This window comes from Eutrema salsugineum, unplaced genomic scaffold (genome assembly GCF_000478725.1).
Source record: "Eutrema salsugineum unplaced genomic scaffold, Eutsalg1_0 scaffold_12, whole genome shotgun sequence".
Lineage (NCBI taxonomy): Eukaryota > Viridiplantae > Streptophyta > Magnoliopsida > Brassicales > Brassicaceae > Eutrema > Eutrema salsugineum.
Genome location: NW_006256895.1, coordinates 778,546 through 802,151, shown reverse-complemented (window position 1 = coordinate 802,151; position 23,606 = coordinate 778,546). Strand labels below are relative to the sequence as shown.

General features: G+C 40.9%; 1 protein-coding gene and 1 non-coding gene across 2 annotated transcripts; one reads left to right on the top strand and one right to left on the bottom strand.

Annotated features, from left to right (window-relative positions):
* The first annotated feature begins 15,660 nt into the window (after window positions 1-15,660).
* LOC112089515 lies at window positions 15,661-15,766 on the top strand. The gene has a single exon (XR_002901153.1). It is a non-coding gene; the product is annotated as a small nucleolar RNA R71 (small nucleolar RNA).
* Window positions 15,767-19,905: 4,139 nt separating this feature from the next.
* On the bottom strand, window positions 19,906-22,327 carry LOC112089273. Its single transcript, XM_024160344.1, has 7 exons — window positions 22,136-22,327; window positions 21,415-21,625; window positions 20,902-21,182; window positions 20,632-20,802; window positions 20,293-20,463; window positions 20,122-20,193; window positions 19,906-20,013 (listed from the first exon to the last, which is right to left on the bottom strand). The coding sequence occupies exons 1-7, from the start codon at window positions 22,325-22,327 to the stop codon at window positions 19,906-19,908; spliced, it is 1,206 nt and encodes a 401-aa protein (XP_024016112.1).
* Window positions 22,328-23,606: the final 1,279 nt, after the last annotated feature.

Below are 23,606 nucleotides of genomic sequence, written 5' to 3'. Positions count from 1 at the left end.
CCGATACATTTGTGACCGATTCGCATAGTTATATTGTTTAATTGCCGTTTCTTCTTCTTACCTCGACCATATGGTTTTGTATAAACCCTATGATTGCTATAGTGTAGGGCTTTCTTCACCGTTTGTCCTTATTCTCTCAGTCGTTTTGGTTTCTCTCACTCAGTCTTTTGGTTTAAATAAATTGCGGGTCAAACCCTAAATTTGTTTCGTATTTTGAAATCAACTTTTGTATCTTTGATATCTTTGATATATTACAACATCATTTTAAGCAAGTATACACATCGGCTTTTTGTATCTTTAATTGGCATTTGTATATGATATCGTTTTCTTTTATTGTGTAAAGTTGAAGCATTTTCATTGTGTTTGGTTGTTTCTTGTCTACTTAATGAAGTTGTTTTTTTTAGCGAAATTTAGTTCACTTATTTGTTCTGCTAGTAGTTACTAGTGTTAGATACGCTTTCATTGTGTTTGATACTGTAAATGTTTCCCTCTTTCATTTTGTTTGATACTGTTATTGTTAATTCCTGTGTTGCTTACAATCAGATTCAGAAATGGAAGCAAGGAAAGTAATAGTCTGCGGACTCCCGGCAAAAGGAATCATACCACAGATCCGCCAAAATCCACGACAAGATGCAGATGATGAAAGAGGAAGTGATGTCGAGGAAATCACAAGAGAACAGTTCAGGAGAGGTTTAGGAACCAGCTTAGTCCGCCTTGAGGAACTCGAAGAAGACATTGCACCAGAGTACCGACTAGCTATCAAAAGAATCATAAAGGAAGAACGTAAATCCGCTATGCAAAGACACCCCAAACAAGAAGAAGGACAGTCCTCCCGAGGCATGGCTCGTCGAGATAGCTATAAGGAGAAGAAGCAGAAAAAAGTGATTTCAAATTTGTAGGTCTTTTGTAATCTTTAACTTTTGGATTTTCATTTTAATAAATTAATTAGGCTTCTCTGTTTAAATTAAATTTATTTATAATTTGATATTTACAGAAAAATACCATTCAAAATAACCAAAAAATGGTAAAAACAAAAAAATATTTCCGATTTCAACATTTGAAAAAAAAAAAATTCCATTCGATGACATGTGCTTAACGCTATTATATAGGTAATGGTAATACAAAAAAATGCTATTAATTACATAACTGATAATACAAAAAAACGTTATCATATATGTAATTCATAATAGAAAAACCGCTATCATTAAATAGCATAACAAATAACAAAAACGCTACTATATACGAAGATAGCAGAGCATTATGCTATTGTCTTCAATATGTCAAACATAAAATATGACAATAGCTGTCTCGACGGTCCATGCCTCGGGAGGACTGCCTTTCTTTATATAAACAATATAGAATAATAAAATTTAAATATTCATCTCAAAAAGAAATTGTAACACAAATAATACGTTATAATATAATAAAATATTACAGCATAATAACGCAGTGAAATATGTATTAATAACATTTGAACAACGTTATTAATAATACTTTTATTGCAAACAAAAAATCGCTATCACATTGAATGTTTTAATAACAACACCAAAATCTGCTATCTAAAGTGCTTGACCTATTATCGCGGGCGATGATAGAACACTTAACTAAACGCTCAGTTTTCACCCGCTACTAAAACCTAATTTTCCTGTAGTGGAACCTAGGCTGGCTGCCACCGCCATTATTTCTCTCTCTCACGATCTCACTGAATGGCAAGTTTCGACAGTTAAGAGCTGAGAGAAGATATCGCAGCACAGTACTTGAAAGTGGAAACCAGATCAAGCAGCAACACTAAAAAAACCCAAAAAATAAAATAAAAGTGTTAAATAAATAATTATCCACATAAATTTACCACCTCCTCTTACCGACTTATCATGTTGGCAATTATTATTTTATGTACTTACTTTCTCTATAAATATGATCATCCTCTTGTTGTAAAGAGAACTCTTACGAAATGAATAAGAGAAGTTGTTCTCTCTTTCTGTACGCTCTTCTCTCCCTTCTTGTCATTCTCTCTTATCTCTCATACAATATATATATATATATATATATATGTCATCTCATACATATACATATATTTATAAGTAATAATTTATAACACGTTATTAGCATGATCTGTTCCTATACCGAAAAAGTGAGATTTGATTTATGTTCAATCTGTTTATGTTTATGTACTGTGGTCGGGATGATAGACGATACCCTCTCCGAACCGATCATTATGATAGACTATGCCTTCACGATCATTATGATCATATGGTAAACTATGTCTTCTCAGATCAAATATATGGTTGGTGTATGATCATGTGGTAGATGTCTCCTCCGATCATAGTGATATGATCGTGACCAGCTCAGAGGAGGAGGAACCAGAGGTAGCTGGCAGGATCACTCGTTCCAGAGCTAGAGAGATGGCTAAGGAGGCTCACGCACTCATTGCCACGGAGGACAGCGAACACCAGGAGGCTGGAGCTCACATCTTCAACATCTCTATCTTGAAGAATGAAGAACCCAGTAACAATGACTAGGTAACTTAGGTGATGATTCTGTACTCTTTTCCTTGGTGAGGATTTTGGAAGGCAAGGAGGTTCTTCTCCAAGGTTTTTAACGAGGCAGAAATCATTGCTACGTCGAGTTACTTAGAAGTTGTTACTAATGGGTAATAACGTGCTAAGTCACAATGACTTATGCACTAGTTGTTTAGGCGCACCACTTAGGTTTAGAAGGGACGCCTCGCTGTTTTATTTTCAAATTAAACTTCTTGTTGTTTTATTTCAAACTCCATGTTGTTTTGTTATTAGGGCTGCGATTTTCTCTCTTAGTCTATAAAAAAGAGAAAATCGCCTATGTCATATTCAGTGAAGAATTTTGATCAAACTTTTAACGTGTTCTTCTCTCTTTTCGATTTCTGAGAACTAAAAAAAAAAAACTCTGAAATTCGAATCTCTTAAAACTAATCTGTTTACAAGAGATTCTGCTATCACCATCACATCCCTCTCACGATCCATCGACGAATCCATCCACCACCATCTCAAACCATCGATCCGCCGCATCACACCACCATCTCCCTCCATCGATCTCTCATCGCGCCACCATCGCTTCATCACGCCAATATCATCGCATCTGTCCCTCCAAGTCACGATCTCAATTCGCCTGTTGCCTTATCTTCAGAGTTGATCTCCTCGGATCGTATCACGTGGTATCAGAGCCAACTCTGAACCAAAGGCTGAGCGAACTCTAACCCTAATCTCTGTACTTTGAAATTTTCGATTCTAAACCTAGATTAGCTGGTGTCGATCCCTGCTTTCATCGTTTGAATTCTTGATTAGGTCGATTCTTATTGTTTCGTGTCTAGGGTTTGTTTCGTTATCGTTTTCGTTAGGTTTGTTAAGAGTTATCGAATCGTATCACTCGTTTTGTTTTGATATTTGTTAATCGTGTTCGTTTTAGTTTGTTTCGCTGCATCACTTCTATATCGTCGTTAGGTTGCATCGATCTGGTCTTTGCTGCTTATCCATTGTGTCGTGTGGTGTCCGAAATTTTGTTAGTTTTTAGTTTCATTGTTTCGTATCGTGTCTAGGGTTTTGATAGTCTTCGTGTTTCGCATTCGTTAGGAGTCTTCGAGTTGTCGTTTGCGTTTAGGCCTAAAATCTTTGTATTTTTCGGCTGTTTCGTTTAGATTTGATAAGAGAGTCTTGTATTTTCGTTAGTTAGGTTTAAAAAAAAAAAAAAAAAATTTTCGTTAAATTTCATTAGTTTCTTTGAGTTTGTTTTTAGATTTCGTGGAGATCGGTTAATTTTTTTTTATGATGAGTTTAGTTTTGCTGTTTTCGTGATTTCTTCTCGAACAAGTTACTGCGAGTTTTTATTTTTTTATTTTTTAGGTACCATGGAGCTTTCGGCTGAGACAATGGAAGCTCTGAACCGAGCAATGTCTCAACAAATCAAAGAATCGAATCAAGCCATAACAACTCAGCTCACCCAACAAATCGAACAACTCAACGACAAGTTCGAGACCAAGATGAGTGATCTGCTCAAAGATCTCAGTGCAAGTGGAGAAGAGTCGTCTCAAACCCCAACTCCTTCGGAAGCAATGCGACTAGCAAAGGGTAAAGGGCACATAGGATCCTCCCGGAAACTTCCACGCCACCCAACACCTTCCGAAGCCAGGACTAAAGCTAAGTCCAACCGAAGCCAAATTGGGGGCAGAGAGACTACGTTTAATCCGAGGAGGAATCCTACTGGTGCAGAACGAGATGGCCCAAGGGTAGATCGTCAGCACCGCCGAGAGGAATATATTGCTGGACATAGAGTTACCCTGGAATCAGATCCAGAATACTATGAGGAGGACGAAGCCTCTGATCATAGCAGAGAAACTGTGAGACGAGATCGAGGCCGAGGACATGCTCGAGATTATGATCCTCTACGTCAGCAGCTGCGTCATATCAAAATCCAGTATCCTCCTTTCCATGGAACCAATGATCCCGAAGCTTATCTAGATTGGGAAAGGAAGATGGAGTCTAATTTTCTGGTCCAAGGAACTTATGAGCTCAACAAGGTGAAGATTGCAGTCTCAGAATTTCATGGGTACGCGCTTCTATGGTGGGAGCAGTTGGGAGTCACCAGAAATCGCCTGAGGGAACTTCCGATTACTACTTGGGATCAGCTTGTTATACAGATGAGGAAGCGGTTCGTTCCAGCCCATCATCAGCGCGAGATACTCAACAAACTTAGGCGCCTTGTCCAAGGTACGAAGTCTGTTCGAGATTATTATCAAGAATTGGAAACTTTGCTCATTCGTGCAGATTTACGAGAAGGCGAAGAGATGGTAATGTCGAGATTTCTTGGAGGACTTAACCGAGAAATTCAAGACAAGGTGGAACTTCAGGATTTCGCAGATATACAAGAGATGGTGCATAAGGCTGAATTGGTGGAATCTCAAGTCAAGAGGCGAAATTTCAAGTCCACATTCACGCCTAGTGTGCCTAAGCCTAAGGAGATCAGCAAACCAGCTTACTCCAGAGACATCAAACCGCCCTCTACTGGAGTTAAAGAAGAAGCTAAATCTGAGTTCAAGCCTCGAGGTGGTACTTCTATCAGCAATGTGAGGTGTTTCAAATGTCAAGGAATGGGACATTACTCTCGAGATTGTCCAAACAAGAAGGTATTCTTGTTACAAGAGGGAGGAGAGATAGTTCCTCAAGAGGATTCCGAGGCCGAATATGAAACAGAGGAAGAGGAAGAAGCTGCTGCCGTGGGCGAGATGCTGGTTGCCAGAAGGACTTTGAGTGTTCAGAGTCAACCTGAAGAGACTTGTCAGCGAGAGAACCTGTTCCATACGAGATGCTTCATTCAAGGAAAAGTTTGTAGCCTGATCATAGATGGAGGAAGTTGTACTAATGCTGCAAGCGAAGAGATGGTTAAGAAGCTCCAGCTCAAGACTATTCCTCATCCAAGGCCGTATAAGCTTCAGTGGTTGAATGATAGTGGAGCCTTGACCGTATCTCAGCAAGTGAGGGTTTCTCTATCCATTGGGAAGTATGAAGATGAGATTCTATGTGACGTCATTCCCATGGGTTCGAGTCATGTGTTGCTAGGCAGACCGTGGCAATCAGATCGTAGGGTGATACACGACGGTTACACCAACAAGCACTCATTCGAGTTCAAAGGTCGCAAAATTACCCTCCTACCTCTCACGCCTACCGAGATTTATCAAGATCAAGTTCAAATGAAGCTCAAGGAAAAGGAGAAAGTCGCCAACAGCCTCTACATAAACCACAATGAATTTTCTAAACTCTTTGATCCTGAAATGACTACTTTGATGTTTGTGTACAAGGAATCCCTTGTTAGTACTAACCCTTCACAGGAGCTTCCTAGTGCTATGTTTGAGATTTTGCAGGAATACAAGGACGTTTTTCCAGTAGAAATTCCACCAGGGCTACCTCCAATTCGCGGGATAGAGCATCAGATTGACTTGGTACCAGGATCAGCCTTACCTAACAGGCCAGCATACCGAACCAATCCTGTAGAGACTAAGGAGCTGCAGAAGCAAGTGGAAGAGCTGATGAGCAAGGGACATATCCGAGAAAGCTTGAGTCCATGCGCGGTTCCAGTTCTGTTGGTGCCAAAGAAAGATGGTTCCTGGAGGATGTGTGTAGACTGCCGAGCTATCAACAACATCACTGTGATGTATAGGCATCCGATTCCAAGACTAGATGATATGCTGGATGAGCTCTGTGGATCGACAATCTTCTCTAAGATAGACTTGAAGAGTGGGTATCATCAGATCAGAATGAAGGAAGGGGACGAATGGAAGACGGCGTTCAAGACAAAGCAAGGACTCTACGAGTGGCTAGTTATGCCATTTGGTCTCACCAATGCTCCCAGCACCTTCATGAGATTAATGAACCATGCCCTGAGACCATTCATTGGCGTGTTCGTAGTGGTTTATTTCGACGATATCCTCATCTACAGTAAAGGTTTGGAAGAACATCTAGATCACATCAGATCGGTTCTTGATGTTCTCGCTCTCAATCTCTCTTTGCTTCTGCACTAACGAAATTGTTTTCTTAGGCTTTGTAGTAAGTGCAGGAGGAGTTAAAGTAGATGAAGAGAAGATAAAAGCTATCAAGGAGTGGCCAACCCCCAAGAACATTGGAGAAGTCCGAAGTTTCCATGGCTTAGCAGGATTCTACAGGCGTTTTGTTCGTGATTTCAGCACCATAGCCGCGCCTTTAACCGAAGTAATCAAGAAAGACGTGGGGTTCAAGTGGGGAGAGGCGCAAGAACAGGCTTTTACAGCCCTTAAAGAGAAGCTTATCAATTCGCCCTTACTAGTACTTCCTGATTTTACTAAGACTTTTGAGATTGAATGCGATGCTTCTGGTGTAGGTATTGGAGCAGTTCTTATGCAGGATAAGAAGCCCGTCGCTTACTTCAGCGAAAAGTTAGGAGGATCAACGCTGAATTATCCCACGTATGACAAGGAGTTATACGCATTGGTTCGAGCTCTCCAGACGTGGCAGCATTACTTATGGCCTAAGGAATTCGTCATTCATACTGATCACGAGTCTCTAAAGCACCTCAAGGGTCAGCAGAAACTTAACAAAAGACATGGGCGATGGATGGAGTTCATTGAGACATTCCCCTACATTGTTAAGTACAAAAACGGTAAAGATAATGTGGTCGCAGACGCATTATCCCGGAGGTACACTCTTATTTCGACTTTAACATCAAAGTTGATTGGATTTGAGCATATTATAGATCTTTATGAATCTGACACTGACTTTTCTGAGAGCTATGCCAAATGTCATAAGTTTGCCTGTGAGAAATTTTATAGACAGGATGGATACTTGTTCTTCAGTAACCGATTGTGCATACCACGAGGATCCATTCGAGAGTTACTGGTACGAGAAGCTCATGGAGGTGGATTAGCTGGACATTTCGGTGTCACAAAGACACTTCTTGGGCTACAAGAGCACTTCTACTGGCCGAACATGAAGAAGGACGTTGAGAAAATCTGCTCTAGATGTGTCGTATGTAAGATGGCTAAGAGTAAAGTTCAGCCTCACGGTTTGTATACTCCTTTGCCTATTCCTTCTCAACCTTGGACTAATATCTCTATGGATTTTGTAGTTGGCTTACCTCGCACCAGAAATGGTAGAGATTCTATTTTTGTAGTTGTTGACAGGTTTAGCAAGATGGCTCACTTCATCGCTAGCCACAAGACAGATGATGCTGTGAATGTAGCTAACTTTTTTTTCAGGGAAGTAGTACGACTGCATGGAATGCCACAGGTTATCGTTTCAGATCGAGACACGAAGTTCTTAGGACACTTTTGGCGAACGCTTTGGGCTAAGCTGGGAACAAAGCTCTCATTCTCAACTACGTGTCATCCTCAGACCGATGGACAGACCGAGGTGGTGAATAGAACGTTGTCTACACTTCTAAGGACTTTGGTGAAAAGTAACCTCAAGACGTGGGAAGAGTGCCTGCCTCATGTCGAGTTTGCTTACAATCACGCTAAGCATTCTGCTACTCTCTTTTCTCCTTTTGAAATTGTATATGGGTTTAATCCACAATCACCTCTAGACTTGATCCCTTTGCCTTTAAGTGGAAAATGCAGCTTGAATGGCAAGGAGAAAGCTGAACAGGTCCGAAGAATACATGCTAAGGCTAAGGAGAATATCGAGAAAAAGACAAAGCAGTATGAGAAGCATGCCAACAAAGGACGAAAGGAGCTGATTTTTGAAGAAGGCGATCTGGTGTGGATCCATCTGAGGAAGGAGCGATTTCCAGCTGAACGAAAGAACAAGCTAATGCCCAGAGTGGATGGACCATTCGCAGTCATCAAAAGAATCAACAACAACGCCTATCAGATTGATCTTCAAGGTAAGTATGACGTTTCTGATGCTTTCAATGTTTCTGACTTGCTTCCTTATGTTGCAGATTCAGATTTGAGGACAAATCCTTTTCAAGAGGGAGAGGATGATATGATCGTGACCAGCTCAGAGGAGGAGGAACCAGAGGTAGCTGGCAGGATCACTCGTTCCAGAGCTAGAGAGATGGCTAAGGAGGCTCACGCACTCATTGCCACAGAGGACAGCGATCACCAGGAGGCTGGAGCTCACATCTTCAACATCTCTATCTTGAAGAATGAGGAATCCAGTAATAATGACTAGGTAACTTAGGTGATGATTCTGTACTCTTTTCCTTGGTGAAGATTTTGGAAGGCAAGGAGGTTCTTCTCCAAAGTTTTTAACGAGGCAGAAATCATTGCTACGTCGAGTTACTTAGAAGTTGTTACTAATGGGTAATAATGTGCAAAGTCACAATGACTTGTGCACTTAGTATTTTGGCGCACCACTTAGGATTTTAGGGACGCCTCGCTGTTTTTATTTTAAATCAAACTTCCTGTTGTTTTTATTTAAACTTCATGTAGTTTTGTTTCTTTAGGGCTGCGATTTCTCTAAGTCTATATAATAGAGAAATCGCCTAAGTCATTAGGCAGCTTGGAATTTTAACGTAAAAAGAGAACAGCATCGTTTTCCTTGATTCCTTGACTCAAAAGTTCATTGAATTCGATTTTCTTACAAGTGTTTCTTACAAGAAAATCTTCAACCTATCATCTAATCGATTCCCCATCCTCTATTCTCGCCATCATCCCTTATCCATCGACCATACTCTCGCGAATCCATCACTACCAGATCGTTTCGGATCCGATCTCTTCACGCCACCATCTCGCATCATCAATCCGAGCCACTCACTACCATCGCCACTCATTGTCTCGCTCACTAGACCACCATCGCAAATCCATCGAGTCATCACCGCGCCACCACCACCACCTTATCGCCTCATCGTTCCATCTTGGTCAATATATCGCCACCTGTAGCCTTGTTCTTCAGAGTAGATTCCCTTGGATCGTATCACCTAAGCCCAACTCGGGATCTACTCAGACATGGCTGAGGTCGACATCATCATCGGTTTTAATAAAAGTAATGAAAAACAGTAAAGAAAAGAGATAAAGGATGCTTCTCTATTGAAGAACTCGGACTTGAACAATCTTCTACAAAAATCTCATAAAAACGGCTAAAGGAAAAGGGTTTCTGTAAAGTATGAATGGTTCTCTCTAAAAACGACCTAAATGACATGTATTTATAGTCTCCAATACTCCATGGTCTCTAGGGTTCCGGAATTGAGGCTGAGAGTTACTTTGGGCTTCAGATATATGGGCTTTAGTTCGGAGCTTGATGGCCGCGGTCAGGAGTGATGTGACCGAGGGGATTGGCTGGTTGGGCGCGGTCAGGAAGCTTCTTACCGTGGGAAATAGGTTGTTGGCCGCGGTCGCGTGACTTGCTGGCCGTCTTCAAGTGGCTCCGGGGCTAATGGAATATCTTGAGATCCAACCGTTGGAATGTCTCCAAACCAAATGCATTTGAAAGCTGGTTGATTCTTCTATAAGTTGTCCAATTTTGAGGGTGATCAGTCGGTGATAAGGTCTTCGTCTCTCTATGAGAGTTCTGACGGTGTGCATTTATCCAAAAGAGTTTTTTTGTTCCATTTTGTGCCTCTTTATCCCAAATTACCTGAAAAATCTTTTAAAGTCCGGAAACATAGAAATCCTTTGAAAATCTTTGAAAATGGAGTAAAAACACCTGTAAAAGATATTAAAGTGATCCATAAAAATGGTGAAAATCCGGTGTTATCAACTCCCCCAAACTTAGTCTTTTGTTTGTCCTCAAACAAAACAAAGGCCAAATCTCGGCGAGAGGTTTGAAAACGCAGGAACTAAACAAAATCTCAGAGACCAAACTTCTAGACCAATATCAATCAGTATACATCAATCGGGAATAGCCTAGAAAATTCTCACTAGCAATACAGGCATAACTAGTCCGTTAATCCGTCATGCGGAAATCTATGCACTAAGGTCTAACTTCCGGTCAGATAGCTCTTAACATTCATTAAAAATCTCGGTGGTTCTCATCAAAGAAAATCTAGGCAAGGCAATCTAGGCTAGGTGTCAAAAAGGATTATTCTAGGGGTAAGGCTTAAAGTGTTTACGGGTTACCTGAAGATCTGGAGGATACATGATATTATGCAAAACCGCAAGAGAGAGTGAAGTTGTTGGTATCCACAGTTTTCAGTCACTTCTTCTTGCCATAGATTCCTGGTCTTCTTCCTCAGGTTCTCTCCTAACTCCCCCAGACTTAGATTTTTGTAAATCTTTCAAAACCATAGCTCCTTAAACGAATAGTGGTTGCTTATTGCTCCACAAACTTCGACAATCTAACACTCATTAGGCTTTTTGTCTCCCTTTCTCTTTTCACGTTTTTTTTTTTTTTTTTTTTAAGAGAAAGGGAACACCATTAGATATAGAGTTTTAGAGAGCACGAAATTACCAGTCAGTATCTGTCTTGTAAAGCTTCATGATGTTTCTGATACTCTTCCTTCCCAATTCCATTCAGTCTCCTTTGTGAGTGACTGAAAACTGCGTCGCTCCTCTTCTCTCCGACGTTTTTGCACATATCTGCTGATATAAACTAAAGAGAGAATGCATGAGGATTGAAAACAAGGGTTTCGGGTTTAGGGTATGGTACCAGATAAAGATAAACTGGTCATCTAGGATGACAAAGAGTAGTAAAAGTGAGGGTAAAAGACGTCCTAGATGTGTATGTCGATGCCTGCCTAAAATCAATGATGAGAAAATTAGATAACAATATTAAGTCCAAATAAAATGAGCTAGTATATCCTGTCAGAAAGAATCTCCATGAATAGAAGTCCTCTGGTGGGAGTTCGTAGTGCAAGTACTCTAGCTACCGCCTAGTCTAGTGCTAACCACAAATGAGCTATCATGCATAGTGTAGAAGCGTGCAGGTCTAAATCATCAGAGTTTTGCGTCAAAAATTCCTGAAAAATACTTAATGTCGAATAGGTTACATATTAAAATTTAAAAAGTACTTGAAATTTAAAAGCAAAAGCAAGAAAATGATTAGTACGGATAGACATCCTCCCCTAGACTTAAATCACACTGTCCCCAGTGTGAAAAAGTTGGTGAGAAAATGGTGAATAAAAGCGAAATAAAATAAGATAAAAGAAAAGAAAAGAAAATGATGATAGAACCGTGATGATAGTGAAGTGCTGATCAATCACTCATCCTCTGATGTGTCGTCGACGAACTGGTGCTGCTCAGTGTCAGTGCAATACTTGTAACCAAACTTGTTTGGATCGAAAGCGGTACGAGAGATAGTGTGATCGTGAGAGAGATAAAGTAGATCATACCAGACATCGGGAAGTGGATCATCAGATGAGAAATCGAATCCTACAGCCTGTAGTATCGCTGTAATAGCACTCCCGTAAGCTGGAGTAGCGTCCTCGCAACCATGTAAATCATGCTTCACCTTTACTATATTTTGCGCTATGATTCAGGCAAAGCAGGCAAGTCGTGGATCGTCCATAAATGGAATCTGAAGTGTAATGAGCTCAGTCTTCAAAACACCTCCCATGTTGGCTCTAGAGAAGATTGTGTGTGCTAAGAGTTTGTGCACAACTCTCACTGCTAGATGAGTAAGAAGGGCTGACTTGGATCTCCCACTATCATAGACTCCATGACCCATCTCTCTCCACAGGTTAAGATCAGGTTCATCTTCAAGGTAAATGCCATCAGTGTATGGAAGCTTAAGAGCTTCACAAACCTCATAAATGGTGAGAGAGTAAGGCTGTCCGCGGATAGAGAATGACAAGATGCCATCTGATGCTTTGGGGTTCCTCCTCTTCGTGTGGTGGAGTGTGATAGTCGCTAAGAACTCACGGACTAGCTCAGGATAAGTCAGAAGGTTCAGCTCCATGTAGGGTCTCAGCTTAAGTGCATCGATGTACCAGATCACATCCTCTCTGATTCCAAGCATCTCGAGTGTATGATAATCAATGCAAGGCGTGGGTTTGATGTTCAGCTTCTTGAAATGTCTTGCATAGTCCACTCTCGGGTTTGTCTCCCTCCCAATGTATCGAATCTGTGGTGGCTCAGGAGCTGCTCGTGTTTCTTTTGAGTGCTGGAGAAATCTCATCACATAGTTTCTCCTTCTTGGTCTGGCTTGGTTCAGCATGTACTTTCCTAGAGTAGCATCATCGGGAATGTCCTGAGAGCTGTCACCAGTGCGACGGCTTCTTCGGGATCTGGTTTGTTCCATTCTTCTGCAAAACGAAATGATTCTTGGAAAAAGAGTGAATATGGATGCTGATTTTAACACATTAAGATCTGTTATACTAATACTAGCATAAAGAGATTAATTAAAACAATGAGTAAGCAGAATTGACATTAAATCAGAGAAATCAAGTAGTTCATGACCATATTCGGATTTTTGATGTTCTCAACATAGAAAACTTCTAAAATTTGGTTTTTATGAGTAATTTCCATGAGAATTCTAAAGATTACCCAATACTAATCAATAATCACACAAGACTTAATCAAATTCATCAATTTTGCTGTTCCAAATTTGATTTTTATGAAGCATGTAGAATCCAAATTTCAAAAATCTCAATTCCTCTTAAGCTAGGTGTTTAAAATCGATTTTTAGATAACCTAAAAGGATAATCTACTGTTCTTAAGCTATTTCCACCATCAATAGACCAAGATTTGAGTTTTTAAAGAAAACCCTAAGTTCTAAAATCAAGTAAAAATGGCGAGTTTGAGGTTCATACCTTGCTGAAAAGAGAGATTTGATGGCAGAATTGAAATCAGCTTTGAAAAAGAGTGAGGCCTGAGCCAAAAATCTCTTAAAAAGCTTAAGAATTGAAAAATGTGTTTTATCTCCTAAATCTCCAAGTCTTTTGGAAGAGAAGAGAAGAAGGAGTTTTGATCCAAAAGGTTTGTTTATTTTCTTTAAAAAGCGTTTTTGTGGCAAAAACGGAAAATTTCTGGAAATTTTTAAGTTTACGGGAACTTACCTTTCTTGTTTGCACGTTAGGAAAGTTTAAAACTTACGGAGGATCTTTACGAGTTTTACCGGGAATATTTCGGGAAACACCGGGAATCACCGGGATTCACCAGGCAACACCGGGAATCTTTTGCAAAACGGCGGAAATCCGAGTCTCTGCCTCAACGACCAATGGCCGCGGTCAGGAGACGCGCGACCGTGGTGATCGAGTGGTCGGCCGCGGTCACATTCACGGTGCCGCGGTCGATGCTTCCTTGGCTGCGGGTCGGTCAGTCGCGACCGCGGCTCTTCCTCCTGCGGCCTTTGTCCAATCTTCTCGTCTTTGCCGGGCCGAGCAGCTAAAAACCTACCTTTTTCTTCTTGGTTTTTCTAATTTTCTGATTTTTTGTGTTTTTGTTTTATAAAATACCTGAAACTTAAAAGAAAAAGAAAGCATAAATTGTAAAAAAGAAAAGAAAACTAAAAGAAAGAGTACCTAAATGGGTTGCCTCCCATTAAGCGCTTTTGTTTTAAGTCGTTTAGCTCGACGTAAGCATGAGGAATCAGGCTGATTTGAATGGCACTCCACTTGATGTGCCTTTATCACTTCCGGTCGCTGGAGGTTTTACTTCTTCTCCTTGAGGAGCTGTCTTCTTACCTTTACTCTTCTTTCGGACTTTAATATTGTTTAAAACCCTTTTTGTGTTTTCGATTAGCTCCTGGATTTGGTCCTCACATTTTTTTGTTGCATCTGGTGGAATGATGATTCTGATCTTTGCAAATGCTTTCGGCTTCTCCTTTTCTTTCTCTTTTGGCCTGTTTCCTTTGCTTGGAAAATCGTCTAAGATAGTCAGATAATACCTTTTTCGATCCACATTGAGGAAAACAGCATGCCGGTTTGCGTGATCGATTACTGCTCCTACTGTAGCTAGGAATGGTCTCCCGAAAATGAGTGGCCTCTCCTTGTCTTTATCCATCTCCAGGACTTGAAAATCTGCTGGAACAATCTTGTCTCCCACTAGAACTTGTTGATCATGAATCGCCCCTTCGGTATCTTTTTGAGATGAATCTCCAAAAAATAACCTTAACCGTCGATGTCCTTAAGGTTTTTATGCCCAATTTTTCAGCAAATGTCTTAGACATGATATTGACATTGGCTCCGGAATCGCACAGGCAGTCTGTAAACTTGATTCCTGAAATGAAACATTGGAAAACAAAACGTCCCGGATCATCGGCTTTTGTAAGCCTTTATAACGGTGATCGTTCAGGTACCTTAAACGGTGGCTGCTTGGGATTGATATCTTTGTACAGTGGTACAAAGATTGGGGTTTCTTATTTCTTTCCATCGGTTCCGGCCTCTTCTTCGGGCAATGTGGTTATGGCGTTGCAAAACTTCTTAGGGTTATCTTCAACTCTTCCTGGAAGAACTCCACTTTGCCTCTTCATAGAGTCGGCTGTTTGGGCGACTTGCACGTCTAGCTTTTTGACGTGCGAAGATAAAGATTCAAACTTACCGTTTAGATCATTGTACATGCAGTCAACTTTCACGTTCACGTCTTTAGATGCTTTTTCGTTCGTCATAACGAGCTGTTGGATGAACTGTTCAAGTCTACCTATTTGTGAAGATAGCTGGTTCGTCGTGACTCCCTGCTGTTGTAAAAATTGATTGTTAAAGCCCGTACCTTGGTAGTTATATGGTTGTCGCGGTTGATATGGTACTATTCCTCTGAAGTTTCCACCTTGAAACTTGTTTTGGAAGGATTTTTGCTGAGGTGGCTAGTACTGATCTTGAGGGTTCTCCACATTTGGATTGCGGTAAGAGAGATTGTTGTAATTTGCATTCCAGAAGTTGTTGTTGTTACCATTGTTGGAGCGATTTTGATATGGCACCAGTGCTCCTACATAGTTCACATCTTCTTCTTGAAAGGATTGATTAATGTGATCAATATCACTAGGTCCTTCATCTTTTGCGCCATTGTTGGTCTCACAAGCATGGATTGGGCAATTGTTGCTCTTCAGAAGCTGGCTCACCATGTTCTTCAACTCGGTTATCTCCTTGTTGTCTGTTCCGGCTTGCTTCATCGATCGATCGTATTCGGGACAATCATTGCTATTGGCTTGAGCCAAATTTTCGATGAGGGCTCTTCTTTGGGCTATCGTCTTTTGTCCAAAATCTCCATTGCTAGCTGTATCAAGTGAAAGTTTGTATTTTGGTTGCAAACCTCGGTAAAATGTGCTCAGCAGGCTTGATCCATGAAATCCATGGTGAGGGCAATCACGTTCATACTCCTTAAAACGCTCCCAGGCTTCATAGAAAGATTCAGTTGGCCCTTGTTGAAAGTTTGAGATCTTTGTTCTCAACTGATTCGACCTTGACTTAGTGTAGAAGTGGTTCAGGAAAGCAGTTCTACATTCTTCCCAATTAGTAATCGATCCTGCAGGCAAAGATTTCAACCAACGGTGAGCTTTATCTGCTAATGAAAAAGGGAACAACTTACACTTTAAATAGTCTGGTGGAACTTGATTTGTTCTCATCATGCTGCAAATTTCTTCAAAGAGCTCAATATGGTCCATTGGATGCTCAGAAGGAACTCCATGGAACTGATTTTTCTTCACCAATGAGATGGTTTGAGGCTTGAATTCAAATTCATTCCGGTTCGGAAATGGTACTTGAATTGCAGATCGATTCTGAAAATTTTGAGTAGGTGCATCAAAATCAGCTATGCGATGGTTCCTGGCTTGTCTTCGGTGTTGATTTGCTTGCGGAATAGGGCGGTTAATGCGTCCATTCGGCTGCATTCCTTGGTGGTCACCATCGGCTGCATTGATATGTGCATCAGGGTCTTCACGCTCTTCTCTATCGCGATTCTGGTGGTTTCTTGGAGGAACCTCATCCTCCTCTCCATCTTGTCGAGCATGGTCACCTCCTCTGTGATCATTCTCTTTATTTTCTCCATGTTCGGACCCGTCTTGGTCCATATTTAAATTTCGATTAATAGGATCTCCAGGCTGGTCGTCGTTGGCCATCCCTTGCGTTCGTCTAAGTCTTCGAAGTTCTCTTTCGTGTCTGTCTATCTCGTCTAGAATTAGAATATCTCCTGCAGGTCTACGCCTGGTATTCATGCAATTCAGAGAAAAACAAAAGAAGGGAAAGATAGTTCAGAAAAACTTTTAAGAAAGAACTAGAGATCAGGTGTCTAGAACAGAAGTTAAAACAAGAAAAATAGCAAAAGGCAGCGAAACAAATCCCCCGGCAACGGCGCCAAAAACTTGATGTCGTGTCAACTGCGTGAGGGAAAAAGTTTTACACTTAACAAAACAAATGGAAGCCGCAAGTGCACAGCTAATCAGTTGTAGTATTTAGGGATCGAATCCACAGAGATTTGTGTGCCTAGTATTCTTCTACGGTTTTTAACTTTATGTCTAGACTATATTGGTTTTTAAATGTTGGTTGTTTGTCACGAATTAAACTAAAACAAGAGAAAGCAAATAAATCTATCCTATAAAGCAAGTAAAGAAATCGAATGAAAGGCTAATAAAGCAAGTAAAATATTGAATAAAAGACTAGTAAAGCAAGTAAAATATCGAACTAATGGAATTGAAATGCAGGTTTAAGTAAGCAAATAAAAATCGATGGGATTGTAAACTATGGCTAAAAACGCCGAGCTTTTGGGAACTTTAAGAGATCATAATCGGTTTTAACACTAAGGTAGATAGATTGGGATTGACGAATAACGATATATGGGTTCTAGAGCTAGAGTACGGTGGTATGACTACGTCACTGTCGTGATCATAACCAACTGTTTCTCGTAACCCTGACCAGTAGGTTTCAACTCTGGCCCTGGAAGGGAGAGAATGCAAGAGCTGCACAAGACTCGTCAATACTCACGATCTCGCCGCAGGTAGGTTTCCACTCCTACGGAAAAATCGCCTGTTTCATTCTAGGGCTGATACTTAATGAAAACTTTCGCAACACTAACTATCTAGATCAGATACTAGGTGATCAATCAAGCATACATGCAATAAGAACAAGAATAAACAGAGAACAGGTCGAAATCCCAGATCTATAAACCTAGATGTCTTAATCGATTATGAGAGCCCTTTTCGGGAACCCTAAGCCCAACTCGAGATCTACTCAGACATGGCTGAGGTCGACATCATCATCGGTTTTAATAAAAGTAATGAAAAACAGTAAAGAAAAGAGATAAAGGATGCTTCTCTATTAAAGAACTCGGACTTGAACAATCTTTTACAAAAATCTCATAAAATCGGTTAAAGGAAAAGGGTTTCTGTAAAGTATGAATGGTTCTCTCTAAAAACGACCTAAATGACATGTATTTATAGTCTCCAATACTCCATGGTCTCTAGGGTACCGGAATTGAGGCTGAGAGTGACTTTGGGCTTCAGATATATGGGCTTTAGTTCGGAGCTTGATGGCCGCGGTCGGGACTGATGTGACCGCAAATATTGGCTGGTTGGCCGCGGTCGGGAAGCTTCTGACCGCAGGAAATAAGTTGTTGGCCGTGGTCACGTGACTTGCTGGCCGTCTTCGAGTGGCTCCGGGGCTAGTGGAATATCTTGAGGTCCAACCGTTTGAATGTCTCCAAACCAAGTGCATTTGAAAGCTGGTTGATTTTTCTATAAGTTGTCCAATTTTGAGGGTGATCAGACGGTGAGAAGGTCTTCGTCTCTCTATGAGAGTTCTGACGGAAACATAGAAATCCTTTGAAAACCTTTGAAAATGGAGTAAAAACACCTGTAAAAGATATTAAAGTGATCCATAAAAATGGTCAAAATCCGATGTTATCAGCTTAAAAAGTGATGGTTAACTATTAATGCTGAGATAATAACGTCATCTTGTCATTGAGATATCAATTCAGCGTGTCATCTAGTTAGCCGATGGGTGGTTGTACGTGCTCGCGATGCGAATGTTGAAATAAATAGTTCCAAAAACCATGCTTGAGAGGCGACAATACAAATAAACAGTGACAAATAATTAGTTTTAACAAGTAAAGAACGAACAGGGGAGCGAGAAGCATATCAGTTTAGGTTCTACAGAACCAAATGATAGGAGGGAGAGTACACACGTCAGATAGAGATGGAGTTACATGCTAATATTTGTTGCAGAATCCGGAGGTATCTAGACAGCATAATGCTTGATCAATGCAGAAATCATTTTCTTTGTCTCGCTTTCCAGTAGTTGAACTTCGAACTGTCTACACCCGTCTATTCCGCCGACTGCATGAGTTTGAAGAAGGAAAATAGAATACATACCAGAATCATGTGGGGAATCGATTTGGTGGATACCAATGACCCTTTCGATAGAAAACGGTGATATCTCAACTTGACTCATATCCATATTAGCAGCCACCAATTTGAATAAATAAGGGAGCATAGTGGCTATGGGCTGCAGCTCGTCCACAAGCCTGGTTTCGTTGATGAGGGCCATGTTGCAGTCCAAAACAAAGATCTTTTTGGCTTTCAGATCTACAGCTAGTGTCACCCAGTGCCGCTGGTTGAAGTTGAAAGGTAAGTAGACGATGTCAGCCTCCTCATACAATTGCACACGGTCGACGTCGTCTACGCCATTAACCATATCTATCACCGTTTTGGTGAAAGGGAATTCTTCTCTAGCAGGGGATTTGATGAACCTGGGGTATAACTTGGTTAACTGAGAAACAAATTTTGTGTCTAGAAGTTCAACTCTCAACCCTACACCATCCTCCATGTCGACTCGCAGCATGTGGCGCGAAAACCGTATGAGCCCATCCATCACCTGACAATAACCCAGATCCGTCAATAACAGTTACCCTTAATACGTTTTATTTATCTCATGTGAGGGGTGTTTTTCTTTCTTTCTAACGCACTGAATACCTTGGCAGGGGTGTTTTTCTTTCTTTCTAATAGATCGATGAAGTCTTTCGCTGACAACATCATCAGATTTCCCAGGTTCAGTGATCTGTCAGAGGAACCAGAATTAGCCAACTCATATAAATTGGTGTCCAGTTAAGTAGTTCAGGGACAAACCTTTTTACTGTCCCAATTGCCAATCGAACTTTCTCGTCCAGTTTTCTGGCCTTGGCGACTCCGGCTTCGGTTTCATGACCTATGAGTGTCTTCAATCTCTTGTCACATTGGAAACGCTCGTCTATCCTTGAGGAAACAACACGGGGGCGCTTGCTTTTTCTAGTGTAATCAGGTATTGATTCCCCCAAAACGCTGAAACAACCTCCAACTTGACTTAGTCCCTGTACCAGCATGAAAAATATGAAAAATGACAGATACCTTTGTTATCTAATTTGAAATTTATTCTTCCAAACATTATCACACCTTCTTCTCAGCTGTTGTCTCATCAGCGTCCGCCTCGGCTTCCATTATATTCTCCGTCTCTCCAACCCCTTATATTAAATTGTAAAATCATTAGCAACGCTGACCTACATATTCATACGTACAAGACAATAATGTTAACCTGATAAACAACTAAGGCTGAGCTGGTTTCTGTTCACTCCGAGATAATGGTATCATTGTCAGTATGGCTGACACCCTCGGGAGGAGTTAGGACATTGGACCCGTCGATGGCACTACTGTTAATATTTGCAGCATTGATTTCCTATATGAACAAAACAAAAATTGGTAACATTATTACATGTTAAATCGGAAAATCTGTAAATGTAACCAAAAATTTAAGTAAAGTTATAACATATAACATGTAACTTACAGATTGTACCCCCTTTTTACCCTCATCGACGCATGGTGTCTGAGTTTTGTCTCCCCCTTTGCAAACATTATCCTACATATAGCATTTTTCATGAGAACTATATTTTCAAGATAATAAAGTATCATGTATAACTAAGTTAGCGCTAAATAAGTTATCTAAAATTTATGATACCTCTGAATAATATGCAGGAATCTCTTCCACCGACTGCTCCTTACTCACTTCTTGTACCCGGGTGGTGTTTCCTGCCACGACCATCGGTTGTGAAAGATCATCAGTACTTCTATCTCCATCCTGGATATCAGTGTTTGCACCATCACCATCCTCGTCCTTGTGAACATTGACCTGAAACAAAATTTTTGGACTTCAATAACAGCTGCACAAGATCTTTCCTAATCACCGTAAGTTAGGCTACCTACATTACATTGACCCTGACAGCTAGATATTCATGATAATAAAGTCTCATGGATAAGAAAGTTAGCGCTGATAAGGTTAACTAAAAATTAATGGAACCTCTGAATAATATGCAGCAATCTCTTCCACTGACTGCTCCTTGCTCACTTCGTGGACCCGGGTGGTGTTTCCTGCCACGTCCATCGGTTGTGATGGATCATCAGTACTTCTATCATCGTCCTGGTTATCAGTGTGCGCAGCATCACCATCCTCGTGCTCATGAACATTTACCTGAAACAAAATAAACATTTTCAATGACAGCTACCCACCATCTCTCCTTTCCACCGTCAATTTAGTTACCCATAATTCATATGATAAAAATTGATATACCTCGATTCCAAAGGCGTTGGTCTCGTCTGGATTCCCGTCATCAGCAGTGGAGTTGTCGTGCCCAGCCGAAGGTGAAGTTGGATTCCGAGGAATCGGTGTTTCCGCGTTCACAGTATTAGCATGATTAACATTGTCCCTATGGACCCCATTCAGCCCCGCTGCTTGGGAATGACAGCCTACATTTGCAGGATTTTCAGTTTGTGTCTCTCCATCTTTGTTGGAACCGTTAACTGGACCTTTCTGCCTCGCCCTATTGCCTTCATTTTCACCGGCTACACCGTCTGGGAAGCATAACGTTCCTCTACAACAGTATTATCAAGAAACCAGTCCTGCAAGGCTGCAAGCAAAGCTTTGTTATTTTCCTTGAGTATGGCACTGAAAAACTCTCTCTGAATGATGTCATGCTCTGCTAATTTTTCATCGAGAAGTCGTGACAATCTGTCTTCCTCGGTTGTGGAAGTAGATGCCACCGAACGTTTCTCCTTCCCTTTGAAGTTCTTGCCAACAACGGACCTCCCACCAACGCCTCTCCTTTTTTGACTTTGACAGCGATTTCGGATGGTTTTTTACCACCAGTGAACATTTCACTCGTGAACTTGAAACCTTCAGCTATCAGTTTCAAGATCTTGTCGACCTTTGGATCAGCTGGGTCGTCCGCCCAACTAAGGTCTTCCTCATCTGGATCAAATTCAACCTCCGGCCGAATAATGCATGTAACTGGATCCTGTAAGGTAGCAAGAAGAAATGGAGTGAATATGGCTATAACATTCTATTGGTACTTATTATACTGGATGACTAAGTTCGCATGATAACGTATTTATCGGCAGATTTTTGTAATATTATAGTATTTCAATTCAAAGTCCTAATTATCTCATTTGTAGTTAACCATTTCTCCGCTTATTCTGTCCCACCTGTTAGCACTATAATCTAAGTATTGATAACATTGTTGACGTTTTAATCAAGCTAGCTCTAAGTTACTATTCTATTCCTTCTTTTCATTGCAACACAGTTACCTATATCTAGGCATCCTCCTAATAGTTATCAATGTTAGCTATGATGTAAGTCATCTAGGGAGAAATACGGAATTAAACTTTGCAACTATCGAATGGTGGTAGATGAATGCTTTTACCTCACAGGCCTCATCGACCTAACGCGCATGACTTAGTTTCAATTGAAGATGATGACGCTGTTGTGGGATGAAATCATCGTCTGAGTCCACCTCTCCTCCACCTACGGGATTCAGGCAATCACCGATTGCTGGGACAGCTTCCAAAACCACTAATTGAAGAGCAGCGAACAACCCTTGTACATCGACATTTGCTTTTGCAAGTTTCCGCAAATCTAAACCCTTTATCGAGGTTATCATCATATCAAAAGATAACCTGCCCCATGGATATTCCATAAAGGTCTCTAGATCCTCAGTCATTTCTGCATGTTCTTTGACAACTCATACACGAGGGTAATGAACAGTTGGAACGAGGATTCCATCGACCAGGACAAGACATGCCATCCTCAATCGATTCTCTTTACTCAGGCTTCTTTTAGCTTTCAGAATAGCAATTACTCTCTCCACGGTGACATCTTCTGTCTTATCAAGTAGTCTATCATACATAGGATAGTTAGCAGACTTCCTCTTCTTGGACAGATCCACCGGTAACCTCCCACAGTTTAGACCAGTAACAATCTTGAACTCTCGCAAAGAGAACCTAATGGGGTGACCGGCGAAGAGAATCCATACCTCGTTCTTCCGCTTCATTTCTAACTGACGGGACAATAGGAACAACCCAAATGTTCTTGACCACGCCGGCATTGAGGGTATATCCAGTAATTTGCCCAGGGGAGATTAACGAATGAAATCAACCTCGTCTTCGTCCAGCGCCGAAATAAGATCCTGAATAATGCTGAATTTTTGGTATGTAATGACTCTCTGACCCCAAGGTTCATCGCCGGCCGTTATAATCCACCTCGGTAAATCGTCTTCTTCCATCTGAGAAGAGAACGATGAACAAAATCCTAAATAAGTGACACTGATAACAGGATTATCTCGGTTAACAGTAATCGGGGGTTACCTTTACTTCTGATTCTGTCCTTGATCAACAATGTCGACTCCTTATTCCTTCGATTTATCGACAAAATCGGGAATTTCTCCTTCTAATGTCCGTCGGCGACAAAAGGCTGGTGGAGACCTTCAGTTTCTATTCACTCTGAAAGGTGAATACAATTTTTTAGTAGAATCCATAAACCCTAGTTCTTTTCAATTTCTCCCCCCCCCCAAATTTATTAAATTATTATTTCGATATGTTCTATATCCTGTAAGCTAGATTTTGTTGTCGGTAATGTTGCGAACACGCAACCTCCAATAGGATCCACTACTTTATGCGTATGTGTTTTTGGATAGGGATGCATTGGTCTTTACACGAAGAGAGAGGGATGTGGAACAGTTTAATTTTTGTGGGCTTAATTACGTAACTTTCTATGGGCATTCTATGCAATAACTCGGGAAAACGGCCTATTCCTCCACGAATTTTATGCCTTCTGAAAATCCATACACGAACTATTGAACCATGCTTATAACTACATGAAATATTGAAATGCGGCCAATTTCACCAAAATTGTAAACGGTGTTAATTTTCCGTCAATAATTAATGACGTGGCTGACACGTGGCATACCGGTTTACTAAGTTATTTGGAGGATTTTTTTTTAG

What these genes read in the sequence shown, in the direction of transcription:
- LOC112089273 (XM_024160344.1), bottom strand. Translation starts at nt 22,327, where the DNA reads ATGACTGAGGATCTAGAGACCTTTATGGAATATCCATGGGGCAGGTTA. An exon ending in CCAACGCCTTTGGAATCGAG is followed by an intron (nt 20,803 to 20,901) that starts GTATATCAATTT and finishes ATTTTGTTTCAG; the next exon opens with GTAAATGTTCATGAGCACGA. An exon ending in GTAAAAAGGGGGTACAATCT is followed by an intron (nt 20,014 to 20,121) that starts GTAAGTTACATG and finishes TTGTTCATATAG; the next exon opens with GAAATCAATGCTGCAAATAT.